The 15,904-nt window shown below is 44.6% G+C and overlaps 2 protein-coding genes across 2 annotated transcripts in view; one reads left to right on the forward strand and one right to left on the reverse strand.

The window, feature by feature from the left end:
* Positions 1-440: 440 nt before the first annotated feature.
* Positions 441-15,904, reverse strand: part of PKD1L1 (polycystic kidney disease 1 like 1) — an 18,275-nt gene continuing 2,811 nt past the window's right edge. The window contains exons 2-7 of the mRNA XM_011996487.1: positions 12,058-12,168; positions 6,396-6,519; positions 4,989-5,072; positions 4,170-4,342; positions 2,866-3,100; positions 441-606 (exon numbers count right to left, since the gene is read on the reverse strand). Of these exons, the coding sequence (XP_011851877.1) occupies positions 475-606; positions 2,866-3,100; positions 4,170-4,342; positions 4,989-5,072; positions 6,396-6,519; positions 12,058-12,168 (859 nt within the window). The 3' untranslated portion in view covers positions 441-474. The remainder of the gene's footprint in view (positions 607-2,865; positions 3,101-4,169; positions 4,343-4,988; positions 5,073-6,395; positions 6,520-12,057; positions 12,169-15,904) is intronic.
* LOC105551311 (chromosome unknown open reading frame, human C7orf69) lies at positions 4,571-10,552 on the forward strand. Its single transcript, XM_011996486.1, is given in 4 exon segments — positions 4,571-4,621; positions 8,982-9,151; positions 10,463-10,479; positions 10,482-10,552. Coding segments are annotated over 4 exon segments (309 nt in total).

A 15,904-nucleotide genomic window follows, 5' to 3' on the forward strand; every position in this document is an offset into this window, starting at 1 on the left:
CCTTTTACTTAAAAAACTTCTCATTTTTTAACTTTTTATTTTATAATAACACAGCTTAAAACACAAACACACTGTACAGCTGTACAAAAAATATTTTCCTTATATCCTAATTCCAAAAGCTTTCTTCTACGTTTAAAAGTTTTTTTTTAATTTTTATTTTTAAACTTCTTTACTAAAAACTAAGATACAGACAGACATATTTAGCCTAGGCCTACACAGGGTCAGAATCAAGATGTCATTAGGTGACAGGAATTTCTTAGCACCATATGATCTTACGGGATCACCGCCTTGGCTGAAATTCGTGTGGTACATGATGGTGACTGTAACAACACTAAATGATGCCTGATCTCAAATGCTGTTTTGAGATTAACACTACAGAGGGAGAAAACTGCAATAATGTTAGCAATAGCTAGTGCATAATCAATTTCTTATTTAAATTATTTTTTCAAGACATAAACAGTTTATTGTTATTTTTCAAAAGAAAATGACACGAGAGGCTACCTCCAGCCAGTTCCTTGGTTTTCGCCAGTAGCTGAGGAAGCCCTTATCCATCATATGGTAGAGTTGAACACAGAGGTGGACCAGGCTGAGCGCCAGGAAGACCAGCTGGTGGAGAGCATGTAAACAAACAAGATCAACATGAATGCTGATAAATTGTTTTCTGAAGGTCTAAACATGTGAGCGGCTCCCCTGCTGATCACCTTTGAGTACCCAGGATGCAAGCCCATTTCCTGTTCTGCAGAGGTTTAATCCTAAACTTGCTTTTGGTAGGCACTTGGGGTGGTTTGGTGCCTCTCCACCAGTCAAGCACTCACAGAAACTCCATGCCAGGGGTTAGAACCTGAGATGGTCTCTGCACTCAGGGAAAGCATGGAATACGGGCATCTACAGCCCCTAGGTCTCCCGACCACCATGCCGATCCTCCAGGCTTTCCTTGGCACCACTCAAAAGAGTGAGTTTCTGTGTACATGTGAAATAGATAACATATGAACTATATATACATATATATTAGTTTTTTCAGCCAAGTAAAGCCTTCTTTTAAAGCTCCCTTATAAGCACTTTCTTAAAGTTCTCTACGTGGTTCTCTCTCCATTGGTGAGTTACCTGTTGATTCATGCCTTCAATCACTAACCCAAACTCAAATTTAGTTATGGATTTGCAAGTAACTGAAGCACATCAGCATGGCTTTAGGCATCTTCTCTGTCCTCTGTTGGAGTTATGTGCCTTGTGTCCCATTGGCCCGCTGTAAGGAGCTACACACATAATCAGAGCGGGGTTCACTTTTGGGTGCTGCAAGGTGTTTAACAGCAGTGCTGTGCTGTTCTCTATTGGAGCCTGAAGCAAAGAAACTATCAGGAAAACTGATCCTGCCGTTGTCTACAATTGCCGTATTTTGTCCAATATGATGTTTTAATATGAATTCTGATGTTTATAAATATTGCACCAGAATACTGATTGCCATGATTACCAAGTATTTGTGGTGCCCCTTAAATTGGATGCCTAAGGTAAGTGCCTCACGTGTCTCCCCCAGGCAGACTCTGACCAGTGGCCCAGGCTCCCACCCTCCGTTCCACCCACTCCAGCGCGAGCTGAGCTCTACGCAAATCACAGCCTTTACTGGGTCACTGAACAGTCCCTAGAGTCTAAAACCTCTTGGGACTCTCCTCTCTTCACTCCTAAGGCAAAGTAACCTTGACCTGAAGAGTCAGCAGGACTTAGTTCTTCATAGCAGAAAAGTCAGCTACAGGCAGAAAATCAGGAAAGTTCCCAAGGAATAACTCAGAGTGACTTCTGATGTTTTGGATTGTTCAGTGAAGATATGTGGACATATTCCATCTCACCAAGACCCTGGGTACTATGGACTGAAGTTTTGTGTTCCCTTGAATTCGCCGGTGGAAGCCCTAACTCCCAGTGTGGATATACGTGGGGAAGGGGCCTGTAAGGAAGTAATCAAGGTTAACTGGGGCCCTGGTCCTATAGGATTAGTGTCCTTACACAAAGAGACCCTAGACAGCTCGCTCTTGCTCTCTTTCCCTGTGTATGCCCACAAAGAAGAGGTTCTGTGAGCACACCGTGAGAAGGTGGCCATTGCCCAGGACTAGAGCCCTCGCCAGAACTTGACCAGGCTGGGATCTTGATCACGGAATTCCAGCCTCTGGGAGTGTGGGAAATAAATGTCTTTTTTTTTTTTTTTTTTTTTTTTTTTTTTTTTGAGATGGAGTCTTGCTCTGTCGCCCAGGCTAGAGTACAGTGGCGCGATCTCGGCTCACTGCAACCTCCGCCTTCCAGGTTCAAGCAATTCTCCCGCCTCAGCCTCCCGAGTAGCTGGGATTACAGGCGCATGCCCCCACGCCCGGCTAATTTTCATATATATATATATATTTTTGGTAGAGATGGGTTTTCACCATATTGGCCAGGCTGGTCTTGAACTGTTGACCTTGTGATCTGCCTGCCTTGGCCTCCCAAAGTGCTGAGATTACAGGCGTAAACCACCACGCCTGGCCATAAATGTCTCTCTTTTCAAAGCACCCAGTGTAGGCTATTCTGTTATAGCAGCCTGAGCTACACCCCTGGGGGAATTTAAGCATCAGGCCCAATTGCCCCGTGATGAATTTGGTACTTCAAGACAGCTCTATATTTGCCCTTGCCACACATGTGAGGATTGGTTTCCCCACTGGGGGTCTTCTTCGTCTCGTGCCCCAGCACTTAATGTGATGCCTGCCACATGAAGATGTGACAAAGAGTGTGACAGGAGGGGTGGGTGGATGGGTAGGGAACTAGTCCTGTCTGGTGGAGAAGCCCAGCCCAGGTGAAGCCCCATCTCCCTGTGCACCTCCAGTAGGCCCAAGAGACAGGTCAGCTCACCTGGGGAAGCACGAGGTGGTACTGCAGGGCTGAGTCACTCCGGAAGATGCTGAATGACTCCACCAGGGATGAGGGGACGAGACTCCCTGTAGGGAGGATCTCCACGCTCAGGGACACGCTGGTGAAGAGTTGGGTTGGAGGGTTATAGAGGGTGAAGTGCACAGACACAGCCCTGGTGCTGTGGTCAATCCACGTGCTGGCCCTGAGTCGAGACAGGGCTGTGTGGGCTTCAGGCCTGTAAAGCAGCACACACTGGGGTAGGCAGGGCAGGGAGGAAGGCACAGAAGTCCACTGAGGCTCCCAGCTGCAGGTCCCATGCCGGGAACACCCCATGCAAGACTTTGCAAGGACACACAGTGCCTGGGGCTTCAAGGAGCAGGACAGATGGCCCTCTGTATCTAAGGGACCTCATCAATAGCCCTCTGTCCTCTCTCCTTGCCCCACCCTCTTCCCTGCAGCAGCTCAGGGGACCCTCAGGCAGGAGGGACCTGGAGAACGGAGGCCTCAATTTCCCACCCCACCCCATGTGAGGCAGAGATGCCCAGTGTCTCTCCCCAGGGACTCTAGAATATTCATTTATTCTTTTTTTTCTAGAGACCCCATTGTTTGGAACAGACAAGCTGCGGGAAAGCAGTTACTAAATACTAATTTGTATTTAGTAACAATTCAATCATTTCCTTTTTAAAGAGTATTACTCAAAGGCACACATTACTGTAACTGTCTAGAGCTCCCCGTTGGTCTAAGACCATCCGTGTTACCACTGGGTCAGCACAGCTCCAACCCAGTGTGAGGTGCATGCTGCTCGGGGAGCCCCGGGCGGCTGTGGGCAACAGTGTGCCTGGCTGGATGGGGCAGGCAGCTTGACCTCAGACCTAGCTGCAACATGGGGTCGTGCTTGTTACGCACTTGAACCTCCACCCCTCACCCTCAGGACGTGGGAAAAGTAGCACAGGGCCTACTCCACAGAGCTGGGTGAGGATTAAATGAGACCGTAAACACCCAGCTTGGCACAAGGTCAGCACGCAACAAATGCTCCTTATATTCCATGAGCTCCAGATGTTCTAGCAGTCACTTTTTGAAAGAACGTTTGCTCTGTGCTCTCCCACATGAAGGCCTGAGCCTGTGTGATGCTTCTATCATTCACAACAATGACAAGTCTTGCTGGAGCTCCCGGCAGTGGTGCGCTGACCTCGCGGGCCTGTCAGGAGGCTGCACCTGCTGCAGATGCACCGCGTCCAGCAGGCACCCGAGCTGGAGTGGCGGCGGCAGGCAGGATGAGCACCGGCCCTTTGAATCTCACTGACCTTGTTCTGCCCAGGCTGAGCACACAGTCCTTCCTTGCCCCATAGCCCCTGGGACCATTCAGGGTCATGTTTTGGTTCTCTGGGTCTATTAGGTAGGGGTTCTCAGGGCCTCCACCTTTGGGGCTACATGTAGGAATAGAGTCTTCAGTGGGTGCTGAAAATGGCCTGGGAGGCTGTAGAACAAACCAGCAGTCAGAAGAAGACACAGATGCTATTCCCAAGGCCACCCTGCAATCCGGGGTCTCCAGGCCTGGCCGCCTGTGAACACCTGCTCTGTCCTGCAACATGGTGCCCTTCTCTCCTCATAGGATCGTTCTGCAGCCTGTTTCGTGGTCTACAGACTCTAGCTCAAGCTACAGGATCAAGGTTCTACCCATGGAAGGTTGGCGTCTGAGGTGTGTATGGGTCTAAGGCTTAGAGCACTTGAAGACTTCCCCATCATGAGATGCCAGGTAAAATGCCCATCCCTCTAATGGGGAGGGCACACCCTCCCCATTAGAAAAGGATATGTGAATATTCTCTTTTTAGATTGTTTGATTAAAAATCCTAGTTTTGCCTAGAATGCCAGCCTCTAAGGCCAAAGAGTGAATTGAATAAATCTGCAGCAGAACGCCAAGGAAGAGGCTTTGGGAAAGGGTTCATACGGGGTAAGGAAGGAAGGGCGAGGCTCGCCCTCTCCCCAGCCCCGGCACTGACAATTCCAATCACCACCGAACTCTCCGAGAAGTTCAAATGATCTGCCAGGGTCCTGCCCCAATATTGCCTAGACTTCTCTAATTCCATTTATTTATGGAAGCAAAAGGAAAAGGAACATCTTACCTTGCATAAATGGCTAGGAAAAACTTTTAGTTGCTTAATTACAGAACTGCCTATTAGATAGCATTTTCCTCCAAGAGCTCCAGGCTGAAAGGAGAAAAAAGATCATGAGAACTGGGTGTGCTGAGGACTCAAACCTCCTCATCAAGCAGCACTCAAAAGGTGTGGGGATGCTCTGGGTAACTCCACCTGCTACCATAGAGGTCAGAGTTTTACTTTCCTTCCAACACCATTTTAGGGATATAACTAACATTCTAAGAAGGCAGCAACGACCTCCCCAGACTTGTCCTGGAAAAGGGTTAACATTCAAATGATGTCCGTAACTTGCGTCACACGAGAATGCTTTCTTTTATCTTTTTTGAAAGTTTCTCCAGCATTATCAACCCAAGAGACTATATAGAATACAACAAAATAAAATTAGAAATAAACTGCTCAAGGAATGTGGACAAATATATAAATATATTTCTCTCTCTTTTTTAAATTTAGAGACAGAGAAAAGCTCTGTCACCCAGGCTGGAGTGCAGTGGTGCGACCTCAGCTCACTGCAACCTCCACCCAGCAGGTTCAAGCAATTCTCCTGCCTCAGCCTCCCAAGTAGCTAGGATTACAGGCACGTGCCACGATGCCCGGCTAATTTTTGTATTTTTAGGCTGGAGTGCAGTGGCATGATCTTGGTTCACTGCAACCTCCACCTCTTGGGTTCAAGCAATTCTCTTGCCTCAGCCTTGCAAGTAGCTGGGATTACAGGCACGCACCACCACACACAGCTAACTTTTGTATTTTTAGTAGAGACAGGGTTTCACCATGTTGGCCAGGCTGGTCTCGAACTCTTGATCTCATGACCCATCTGCCTCGGCCTCCCAAAGTGCTGGGATTACAGGTGTGTGCCACCGTGCCCAGTATATTTCATTTTTAAACATAGGAAAGGGGTTGAAAATAAAAGATGAGCAAGGAATGGGATTATGCAAAATGCATATTAACTTTTCAGAACTTGGGATCAGCCTCACCTCTTTCTGGAAGCTTCCTTGCATTTCCTCTGTTTTGATGTGGTTCTTGTGTTTCCTTGTCAGGGTAGTTTGCACACGGAACTAGAATCTTCTATTTCCTGACCTCGCACCCCATCAGCCTGAGGGCTCCTGAGGCTCTGCCATAGCCCCTGTGTCTATCTCAGGCCTGGGAAGCACAGGAATCTGGAGAACTCCGTGCAGCTCAGCAGGGTGTAATGGAATGGGGCCAACGGGTTCCGGCAGGAAAGGAACAGGATGCTCTGCTGGGACCCGCTGGAAAGCCACCGGCCTTACACCTGCATGCTCATTCAAGAACCTACGCAGTGCTGCAGTTCAGTATTAGTGACTGTTTCACCCACTTCAAGATGGCTTTTCTGAGACGAAGAGGAGATGGAAAGCTCACCTGAGCCCCCAGTACACGGGTTGTTGGGGAGCCTCCCGGGTACAGGCTGTCCAGAAGTGTGGTCAGACTCCAGTCCCACCAGTCAGTGATGTTTCTCAGGCCACCAAAGGAGTTTCTGGCATTTCTTAATGCAAGAACAAAAATAAAAATTGCTTCTGCATCAACAAGAACATTTAAACGTGAGAAAAAAAGCATGTTTCCTTGCCAATTTTTCTCTCATTCAGATTTCAGGTGCTCCACAGGAATTAAACTAAAGCTGCCTGCAGCGTGAAGCATGAAATCCTGGAACTCACTTTGCTCCTTAGTAGCAGGAGATAAGAGAGAATGGTGGATGAAGCACTTGGTCATTTGCTCACTCAGTCAGTCACTCAACAAACATTATTATGCAACTACTAGGTGTCAGGCACTCTTCTAGGCACTGGGAAACAGAAAATCAATTATCTGCCCTCCTATGGGGAAACAGGCAACAAATAAGATAAATAAGCAAACATATACTATGCTGTGACAAATATGAAGGAGGGAAAAAAAAAAAGCAGGAAAGACAGGCAAGTGGTGGGGTGAGCAGGTGTTCAAGCAGCCATGGAAGGCTTCAGTAGGTGGTGACGTCCAGCAAAGACCTGAAGGTGAGGGTGGAGCCCGTGGTCATCTGAGGGAGGGTATTCCAGGCAGAGGGGACGGCGAGGGCTTCCACAAGCCTAAAGGGTGGGAAGGTGTGGGGGCCACAGGGCTGGTGCAGAGGGAGCACCGGGGCTAGGGTAGACAAGGGAGGCTCTGGGACACCCAGACCAAGACCCAGTCCTCTCTCTGCGCTGACTGCTGACTGGGCGCAGCGTGTGACTGTGAGTGGCAGATGTGAAGGCATAGATGAAGTGCAGTGTTGGCACAAACACTAGTCTGTTTTTTTTTCCAATTAACTTCTTTATTATGCTTACAAATATGCTTCATTTTTTTCCACCAAGGAACTGATTTAAAGCAGCATTGAAATAATGTCAAATGAACAAAATTTATCATTTTTAGTTTGTTCAGACACTGCCATAAAGCCACATGCATAGGCCAAGGCTGCACACGGCAGCGGCAGGGTGTACATTTGGCTCTGAGCTACTGCCAGAGGCAAAAGAATAAAATCAAGTGTTCCTGAGAGAAAGCAAAGTACCTCTCACCTAACTCTAAAAACCTTTCTCATACATGGCTTCCCATGAAGAGTCACTGAAGAATGGAAAGGATGGGGTGCTCATCAACATGCCCTGAGCAAACAGAAATGGCTCTGATGTGGCTGTTTCATCCTGGTTTCTCTCCACAAAAAGGGGAGACCAAAATAGTTATCAGGAAGAGGAATTTTGTCCTAAGGTGAGACGAAGTTAGAAAGAAGTACACACAATTCAATGCCTGGTCCAGCACCAGACCAGACTACTACAAAGAATGAACACACACACTGTGAGTCATTCAGATGATGGCCATGGCTTTGGTAAACGAGGCCTGAGAGCAAAGTTGGGCTGTAAACAGCAGGCCTGGAGCTGACTCTCATTGTGAGAGCCAATTTTGCACAACTCCTGCCAACTCCATGTTCAGTGATGTCACACTGGTGGTGTAAAAGACCATGGTGGTTCCGGGCACAGTGGCTCATGCCTGTAATCCTAGAACTTTGGGAGGCTGAGGCACCTGAAGTCAGGAGTTTGAGACCAGCCTAGCCAAAATGATGAGACTCCATCTCTACTAAAAATACAAAAAATTAGCCGGGCGTGATGGTGCATGCCTGTAATTCCAGCTACTCAGGAAGCTAAGGCAGGAGAATCGCTGGAACTCAGGAGGCGCAGATTGCAGTGAGTCAAGATCATGCCACTGCACTCCAGCCTCAGGGACAGAATGAGCCTTCATCAAAAAACAAACAAACAAACAAAGTGAAATGAAACAAAACAAAAACACCATGCTGGGAAGATTTACACCATGGAAATTGGCTGGCAAATGCTATAATTTTGCAGATAATTTAGAAAAAGTTTTTTTTAAAACCTGATAGTCATGACAATAATTGGACAATATTAAAAAAATCAAAGGCAAATAAATGTCATCAGTATATACAGTAATAAAGAGATGCAGTAGCCTCAACCAATAATCTATATATACTATAAAGGTGTTCGAAAATTTCCATATGGCTGGGCATGGTGGCTCAGGCCTGTAATCCTAGCACTTTGGAAGGCCGAGGTGAGTAGATCACTTGAGGCCAGGAATTTGAGACTAGCCTGGCCAATATGGCTAACGCCCCGTCTTTACTAAAAACACTAAAATTAGCCAGGCATGGTGATGTGCGCCTGTAGTCTCAGCTACTTGGGGGGATGAGGCAGGAGAATTCCTTGAACCCGGGAGGCAGAGGCTGCACTGAGCCGAGATCACATCACTGCACTCCAGCCTGGGCAACAGTGAGGCTCTGTCTCAAAAAAAAAAATTTCGATAGCATGTATGAGGAAAAGTCTAGTGAATTAATTTATCTGACTGGTTTTATTTCCTTTTTCTTACAAAGAAATGATCTCTTATCCTTTCAAGTATTTAATCTTTATTGGTTTGTACATCTCTAGAACTTAATCTTTGCAGGTCTTTTATTGGGTACTGGTTCTTAACTCTGGACTTCTCTACAAGTTTTGTCAAACTATCAAATGCAGAGCAAGTTGGAGGCCTGCCAGAGCACCCAGAGGATGGAATGAAGCAACAGAGAGGCATCAGGAAAGGAGAACACAGATGGAGACAGAGGTGGGAGGCATAAGGTGAGCAGATACATCTCTGCAAATATTCATGCCAAAGGAAAGAATGAATGAACCAGGGGGCAGAGAGATGCAGTGAAAGGGCGGGAGGGTAGGAAAGAGGCAAAGGATGGCTGGAGGTGAGTTTTCAACAGAGGAAAGTGTTGAGCTTCTGCTGTGGGAAGCAAGATGGTTTGACAGACAAACATTGTACATTTATAGCAACTAATATGCTCCATATTCTGTGTTTTTAAAGAATAAAGTATAGACATTGTAGCCATGCTGAGTTTGTACCACTTTCGGGGAAATGGTATCACTTCTTGACACTTGCTTCCCTATTGGAATAACATCAAGAAACTAAAAAAGCCCTGGAAATAACCCAAAGCACCCAATGGCCAGACTGTAGACATCTCACGCCTCATTCCTGGCACATCCAAAGTGCAGGTAGTGAACCCAATGAGCCAGGAGTATTCTGGCCCTGTCTGTATTAATTACCACAATTACATAAAATAAGCCCACAAAGCTGGCTAAACAATGCAAAAGATAAAATCAGCTGCTTACATTTATGGCACTTGGATAGAACGCTTGCTTCATTGATTGGTGCTTTATTTGCTGGTTTATTTTTTGTTTTATGTATTTTTTTTTTTGGAATTTCATGAAGTATTTCATAAGTCCAGAAACACTTCAAATACAACTTAAATATGGCGAAATCCAAGAATGCAATGACTTCTTAAGACATAAGTACTCAGTAGTCCAGTTCCCTCCCTTTACAGATGAAGGTGCTAAGTCCAAGCACTTGCCAGAGTCACCTAGCAACCAAACATGAGTTGGGGCCCTGATCTCTGAACTCTGTTTCATCCATTTCCCCTCCTGGGCTTACTTAGCTTCTCTATCTGGAATGCTAGTAAATGCCAAACCCTCAGTTGTTGATGTTTCAGGATTAGGTATTGGGGGCTAGGCGGTGAGATGGAGAGGGTCCACTTTAAACATTCCATTACCAACTGGGACACACAAATATCCCTGCCTGGTGGCCAGAGCACCCAGAGGCAGTGGGGTTTTGCATCCTTGTGGGAAACATAAGGTCTATGCAAATCCACAGGAGTTGTGAATGTGGGCACATCAATCTCATCCGCACCTAAGATCTCACAAATATTATCTCAGCTGAGATATTTCTGATTTGACTATCAAGAAGCAACAATTCATATGAGAAATATGCCAAATGATGTTGACTTGTGAAATGTGAGATAAAAAATAAACTAGCAAAAGTCAGAGGTTTTTCATGTTTAGATTTCCATTTTCAGAGAGGACCAAATTATCACTTTGTTTTGCACACAGCGCCACCTACTGGCACAGGCTTGCACTTGCACAGACAGGAGGGCTGAAAAGTTGGTCGTGGATGGAAATAACTGCTTGTTTCACAAATGAGAAGGCAGAAAATTCCACTTAATTTCACTACTAGACTGCTCAGCAGGAAAAAAAAAAAAAAACACACCCACACACAAAAACTTTGATTACTGAGCTACAGAACACCCAGACTTATAGCACTGGGACTTCTAGGTCTTACCTTATGAGTGGTTCACAACGCTGACAAAGGGGACAGTATCCATTAGCCATTATCTTGCTGCATATGAATAACCCTCTCTCTTACAAAAAATAAAGATAGATATGTTCTGAAATAATTGATAAAATTAAATGGACTTTCCAGCCACTCACTTCTGCCAAAAAAACTCACCAAAAATTATTTATATCAAATTGAATTACTTAGTCAAAGGCAGCACACTCATAGAGCTGTTGCATAAATGCGTCTTTAAATATTCACCAGAGTAAAATAAGGTAACTCCTGGAACACACTGAATTATTGTATTTACCAGCATTGCAATCATAGCGAAGAACCAATATTATTTCATATCATGCACTTTAGAATTCAAAGCCACACTGCCTTGAAAGGACTATCAGACTGACTATTTGTGGCAGGTAAAAATAACAACCATGGATTCAAGAACAACTCTCAACAAAAAAGGAAGACTACATTAAATGCACCTGTTGGTGACAATATGCATCCCAATTTTAGAAGCACTGAGACATGGAAAAGAAATAGGACACAACAAAATGCTATCATGCTTGCCTCTGCCTGGTGGCATCACGGAACTTTTTCCGCTTTTCACTTTTCACTTCTGCTAGATTTACCTATGGTCAACATCTACTACGTATAGAAAGAAGGAGGAAGAAGCAAATGAGGAACTTGAGAAATGATCAAGAACTTGAGAGGTGTTAGAAATTGTTTGAAGGCCGGGCACAGTGGCACACACCTGTAATCCCAGCACTTTGGGAAGCCAAGGCGGGTGGATCACTTGAGGTCAGGAGTTCAAGATCAGCCTGACCAACATGGTGAACCCCATCTCTACTAAAAATACAAAAAATTTAGGCGAGCGTGGTGGCACATGCCTGTAATCCCAATTATTTGGGAGGCTGAGGCAGGAGAATTGCTTGAACCTGGGAGATTGCAGTGAGCTGAGAGCGCGCCATTACACTCCAGCCTGGGTGACAAGAGCAAAACTCTGTCTCAAAAAAAAAAAAAAAAAAAACAAGAAAAAAAAAGAAACTGTTTGAACTTGAGTGTCGGTTATTACGAACTGCAACCATAGGCTTTGGCAGAAAACTGATGTCTCCAGCAAAAAAGAAACTGCAAGACCCTGTTTTGGTGCAGAACTTAAAATTCCTTGAAATATCCTCGTTTCACTATTTACCCCAAAGAAAATGCTAAGAATGTATCCGAAGTCTGCGAATGGAGGGGGTTTTATTAACACCAGGGAAATTGTGACAACCTTCCTTATATTTCATATGTGGGTTGTGAAATATGAGGAAGGTGCACACAGGCTATGGACTAGTGCAATGGCCCCAGATCTAGAGGAGTTACCCAAACCTCCTACCTTGTAAATTCTTTCCGGATAGCTTGATTGAGGGAGTATTCATCTTGAGAAAACCTCCCATACATTATACCCAAAAGCAGAAGCAGCATGAGGATGTCCATGGAAATGTCTCTGTAAGAAGAGTTTTTAAGTTAGCATCCATACAGACCCTGTATGTAGGTATCTGAATGTTTCAATCTGCAATTTTTCTTTTGAGATGGAGTCTCACTCTGTCACCCAGGCGGGTGCGCAGTGGCACAATCTCGGCTCACTGCAACCTCCGCCTCCTGGGTTCAAGCGATTCCTCTGCCTCAGTCTCCCGAGTAGCTGGAACTACAGGTGTGTGCCACCACGCCTGGCTAACTTTTGTTATTTTTAGTAGAGACGGGGTTTCTCCATATTGGTCAGACTGGTCTCGAACTCCCGACCTCAAGTGATCTGCCCACCTCGGCCTCCCAAAGTGCTGGGATTACAGGCGTGAGCCACTATGCCGGGCCAAAAGATTTTAAATGAAACTCGGCTTTTAAATCCCTGGGAGGAAATTTTTGTATAAAGTGTGAGGTGTGTGTTGGGGTTTATTTGTTTATTTATTTTGCATATCAATATCCAGTTTTTCCAGCACCATTTTTTTTTTTTTTTTTCCGAGACAGAGTCTAGCTCTGTCGCCTAGACTGGAGTGCAGTAGCACAATCTCGACTCATTGCAACCTACCCTTCCCTGGTTCAAGTGATTCTCCTGCCTCAGCCTCCTGAGTAGCTGGGATTATAGGCACCCACCACGTCCAGCTAATTTTTTGTATTTTTAATAGAGATGGGGTTTGACCATGTTGACCAGGCTGGTCTTGAACTCCTGACATCAGGTGATCCACCTGCCTTGGCCTCCCAAAGTGCTGGGATCACAGGCATGAGCCACCATGCCTGGCCCCCAGCACCATTTTTAAAAGACTATTCTTTTTCCATTGGATCATCTTTGTGCCTCTGCCAAAAAATCATTTGAGAATATTTGGGTAAGTCTATTCCTGGGTTCTCTATTCTGTTCCATTGATTTGCATGTCTATCTGTCCCTAAACATCATGTTGCCTTGGTTTCTGCAGCTGTATAGTATGTTTTAAAGCCAGATAGTGTCTGTCCTCTGACTTCGCTCATCATTTTCAGAATTGTTTAGGCTATTCTAGTTCCTTTGCTTTCCATATAAATTTTAGAATCAGTTTGTCAATATCTGTAAAAAAGCTTGTGGTATTTTGCTGGGCATAGTGGCTCGAACTTTGGGAGGCCAAGGCAGGCAGATCACGAGGTCAGGAGATTGAGACCATCCTGGCTAACACGGTGAAACCCCGTCTCTACTAAAAGTATATATATATATATAAAGTATATATATATAAAAAAAGAGCCGGGCATGGTGGCGGGTACCTGTAGTCCCAGCTACTCAGGAGGCTGAGGCAAGAGAATGGCGTAAACCTGGGAGATGGAGGTTGTAGTGAGCTGAGATCGCGCCACTGCACTCCAGCCTGGGCGACAGTGAGACTCTGTATCAAAAAAAAAAAAAAAAAAAAAAAAATCTTGTGGTATTGCATTGAAACTGCAGAAAGAATCGACACCTGAACATTACTGAGTCCTCCAATCAATGCACACAGTCCATCTCTTCATTTATTCAGATCTTCTTGACTTCCTTCATCAGAGTTTTGTGATTTTCAACATACAGATCCTGCACACGTTTTCTTAGACTTACGTCCATGTACTTAATTTATTTGGTGCTGTTGTAAATGGTATTCCTTTTTAAATTTCAATTGTTCATTGCTGGTACATAGGAATATAATTTACTTTTGTATACTGACTTGTCTTGCAAACTTGCTAAATTCACTTATTAGTTCCAGAACCCTTGTTTTTGTAAGTTATTTGGGATTTTCTGCATAGACAATTTATGTCATTTGCCAATAGATGGTTTTATTTCTTCCTTTCAAATCGATACGTTTTTAATTTCTTTCTCTTGCCTATTGCATTGGTTAGGACTTCCAATGATGTTCAATACGTGTGATCAGAGAGGACATTTTTGCCTTGTTCGTTATCTTAAAAAACATTCAATGTCTCTCTATTAAGTATGATGTTAGGTGTCGAGTCTTCATAAATACCCTTTATTAGTTCAGGGAAACTCTTTTCTATTCCTACGTCTACTCCTAGTTTGCTGAGAGGTTCTTTTTTTTTGGATGAATTAATGTTGAATTTTATCAAATGCTTTTTCTGCCTCTATTGAGATGATCATATGGCTTTTCTTAGTCTGTTACTATGACGAATTGCATTAATTGCTTTTCTCCTCATGTCTCTTCCAGTCTACGGGTATCATCTCTATTTATTTTTGCTTCTTTGCAATCCATTTGTTGAGCATGTTCTCAGAGTCCTGCTTTTCGATGGAGGTGTCAACATACTCTTACTGTAAACTACAAGCAAAATCACTTCATCAGATTAAGATTGGACTGTTTTGGGTAGGTTGCCTCATAGATGATGGTGTTTTCCCACCAGCGGACGCAGAATGTCTGATGTTTGTCTCTCTCTCCTCTCTTTTATGTTGACCACTGTTAATGAGCAATGCGTAGATTCATTACTTCATTAAAACTGCAAAAATGGTCAGGCTCTAATTCTATTGCCTAGTCCTCATTCATTAGCTGGAATTCCTCTCTAAAGAGAAATATCCCCCCTCCTGTGATGTGGTTTCCCAGGGGTACAGTTTGTATAGGAAAGGCAGACTTTCACTGGCTTTTATCAAGTTGGTTTCTGGGTGTCCACTAACATTGATCAATTACATTGCGGGTGTTGTTACCAGCTCATGGCTTTAGATAGATTTCATGAACTTCAATTCAGTAGTTTCTAATCTTGATGTCTAATTACCCCATGTTTGACCAATCTGAACCTCTTTAAACTGGCTTCTTGGTCCTCTGACAATGACTCCAGCAGTTATTAATCGCTCCCTTGCCTAAGAAAGATTCCAGGCTCATCTTAAACATTTTCCATCACCGTCTTCAAATCAGGAATCCCAGTGACTCCTATTTCTTTTTGGCAGACCAAATCTAGGTGTTAAAAGTGTGTGTTGCTTCTGGGCTGTTTCTAGGTCTTTTCTTGCTGGAAAGATCTAGAAAAATATATATATATTTTCCTTAAAAAAAAAACCCACATGATTCCATACCTATACTTGCAATTCAAATTCAGGACTACAGAGTTTTGACTTCCTTGAACTCAGATCCGTACCTTCTTTCTCTCACATCAAGAATTCCACTTTTAAAGGACACCAGGAATGACAGAATTAGAAAATAACAGAATTCTTCATTTCCTTTACCCCACAATAAATCAACAATGAGAATAAAGATACTAACGCTCCACTAACAATACGATTGGTGAAAACAGCTTTAGGGTGTTTTCCCTTCGTTCTTTTCTGTACTTAGAGACTAGGCTTATCAATTCGAATTTTTAACCTTAACACAGATTTTTAAAAATCGTATTCCTTCTCTCCCCATAAGTAACTACTAATATTTCCTAAAGGTGCCTGGATTGCCTTTCCCTTGTTTTATTTAGGGTGAGCAGATCCACAGGCACGCATATTCATGTCCCCTTTCATTAAGCAGTGGGCAGCACAGCACGCCTGCTTTCCTCCACCCGGCTTCACTCCTGCAGTGACTCCTACAGGCCTCTCCCTGGGAGTCTGGAGGGATAGTCCTCATGCTTCTACATAGCTGGACACTACTCCACTGTGTTCCTGTCCCTCCAGCAAGACATGTGGGTTCTGGCTGGGCGCGGTGGCTCAAGCCTGTAATCCCAGCACTTTGGGAGGCCGAGACGGGCGGATCACGAGGTCAGGAGATCGAGACCATCCTGGCTAA

This window comes from Mandrillus leucophaeus, unplaced genomic scaffold, assembly GCF_000951045.1.
Source record: "Mandrillus leucophaeus isolate KB7577 unplaced genomic scaffold, Mleu.le_1.0 Scaffold517, whole genome shotgun sequence".
Classification (NCBI taxonomy): domain Eukaryota; kingdom Metazoa; phylum Chordata; class Mammalia; order Primates; family Cercopithecidae; genus Mandrillus; species Mandrillus leucophaeus.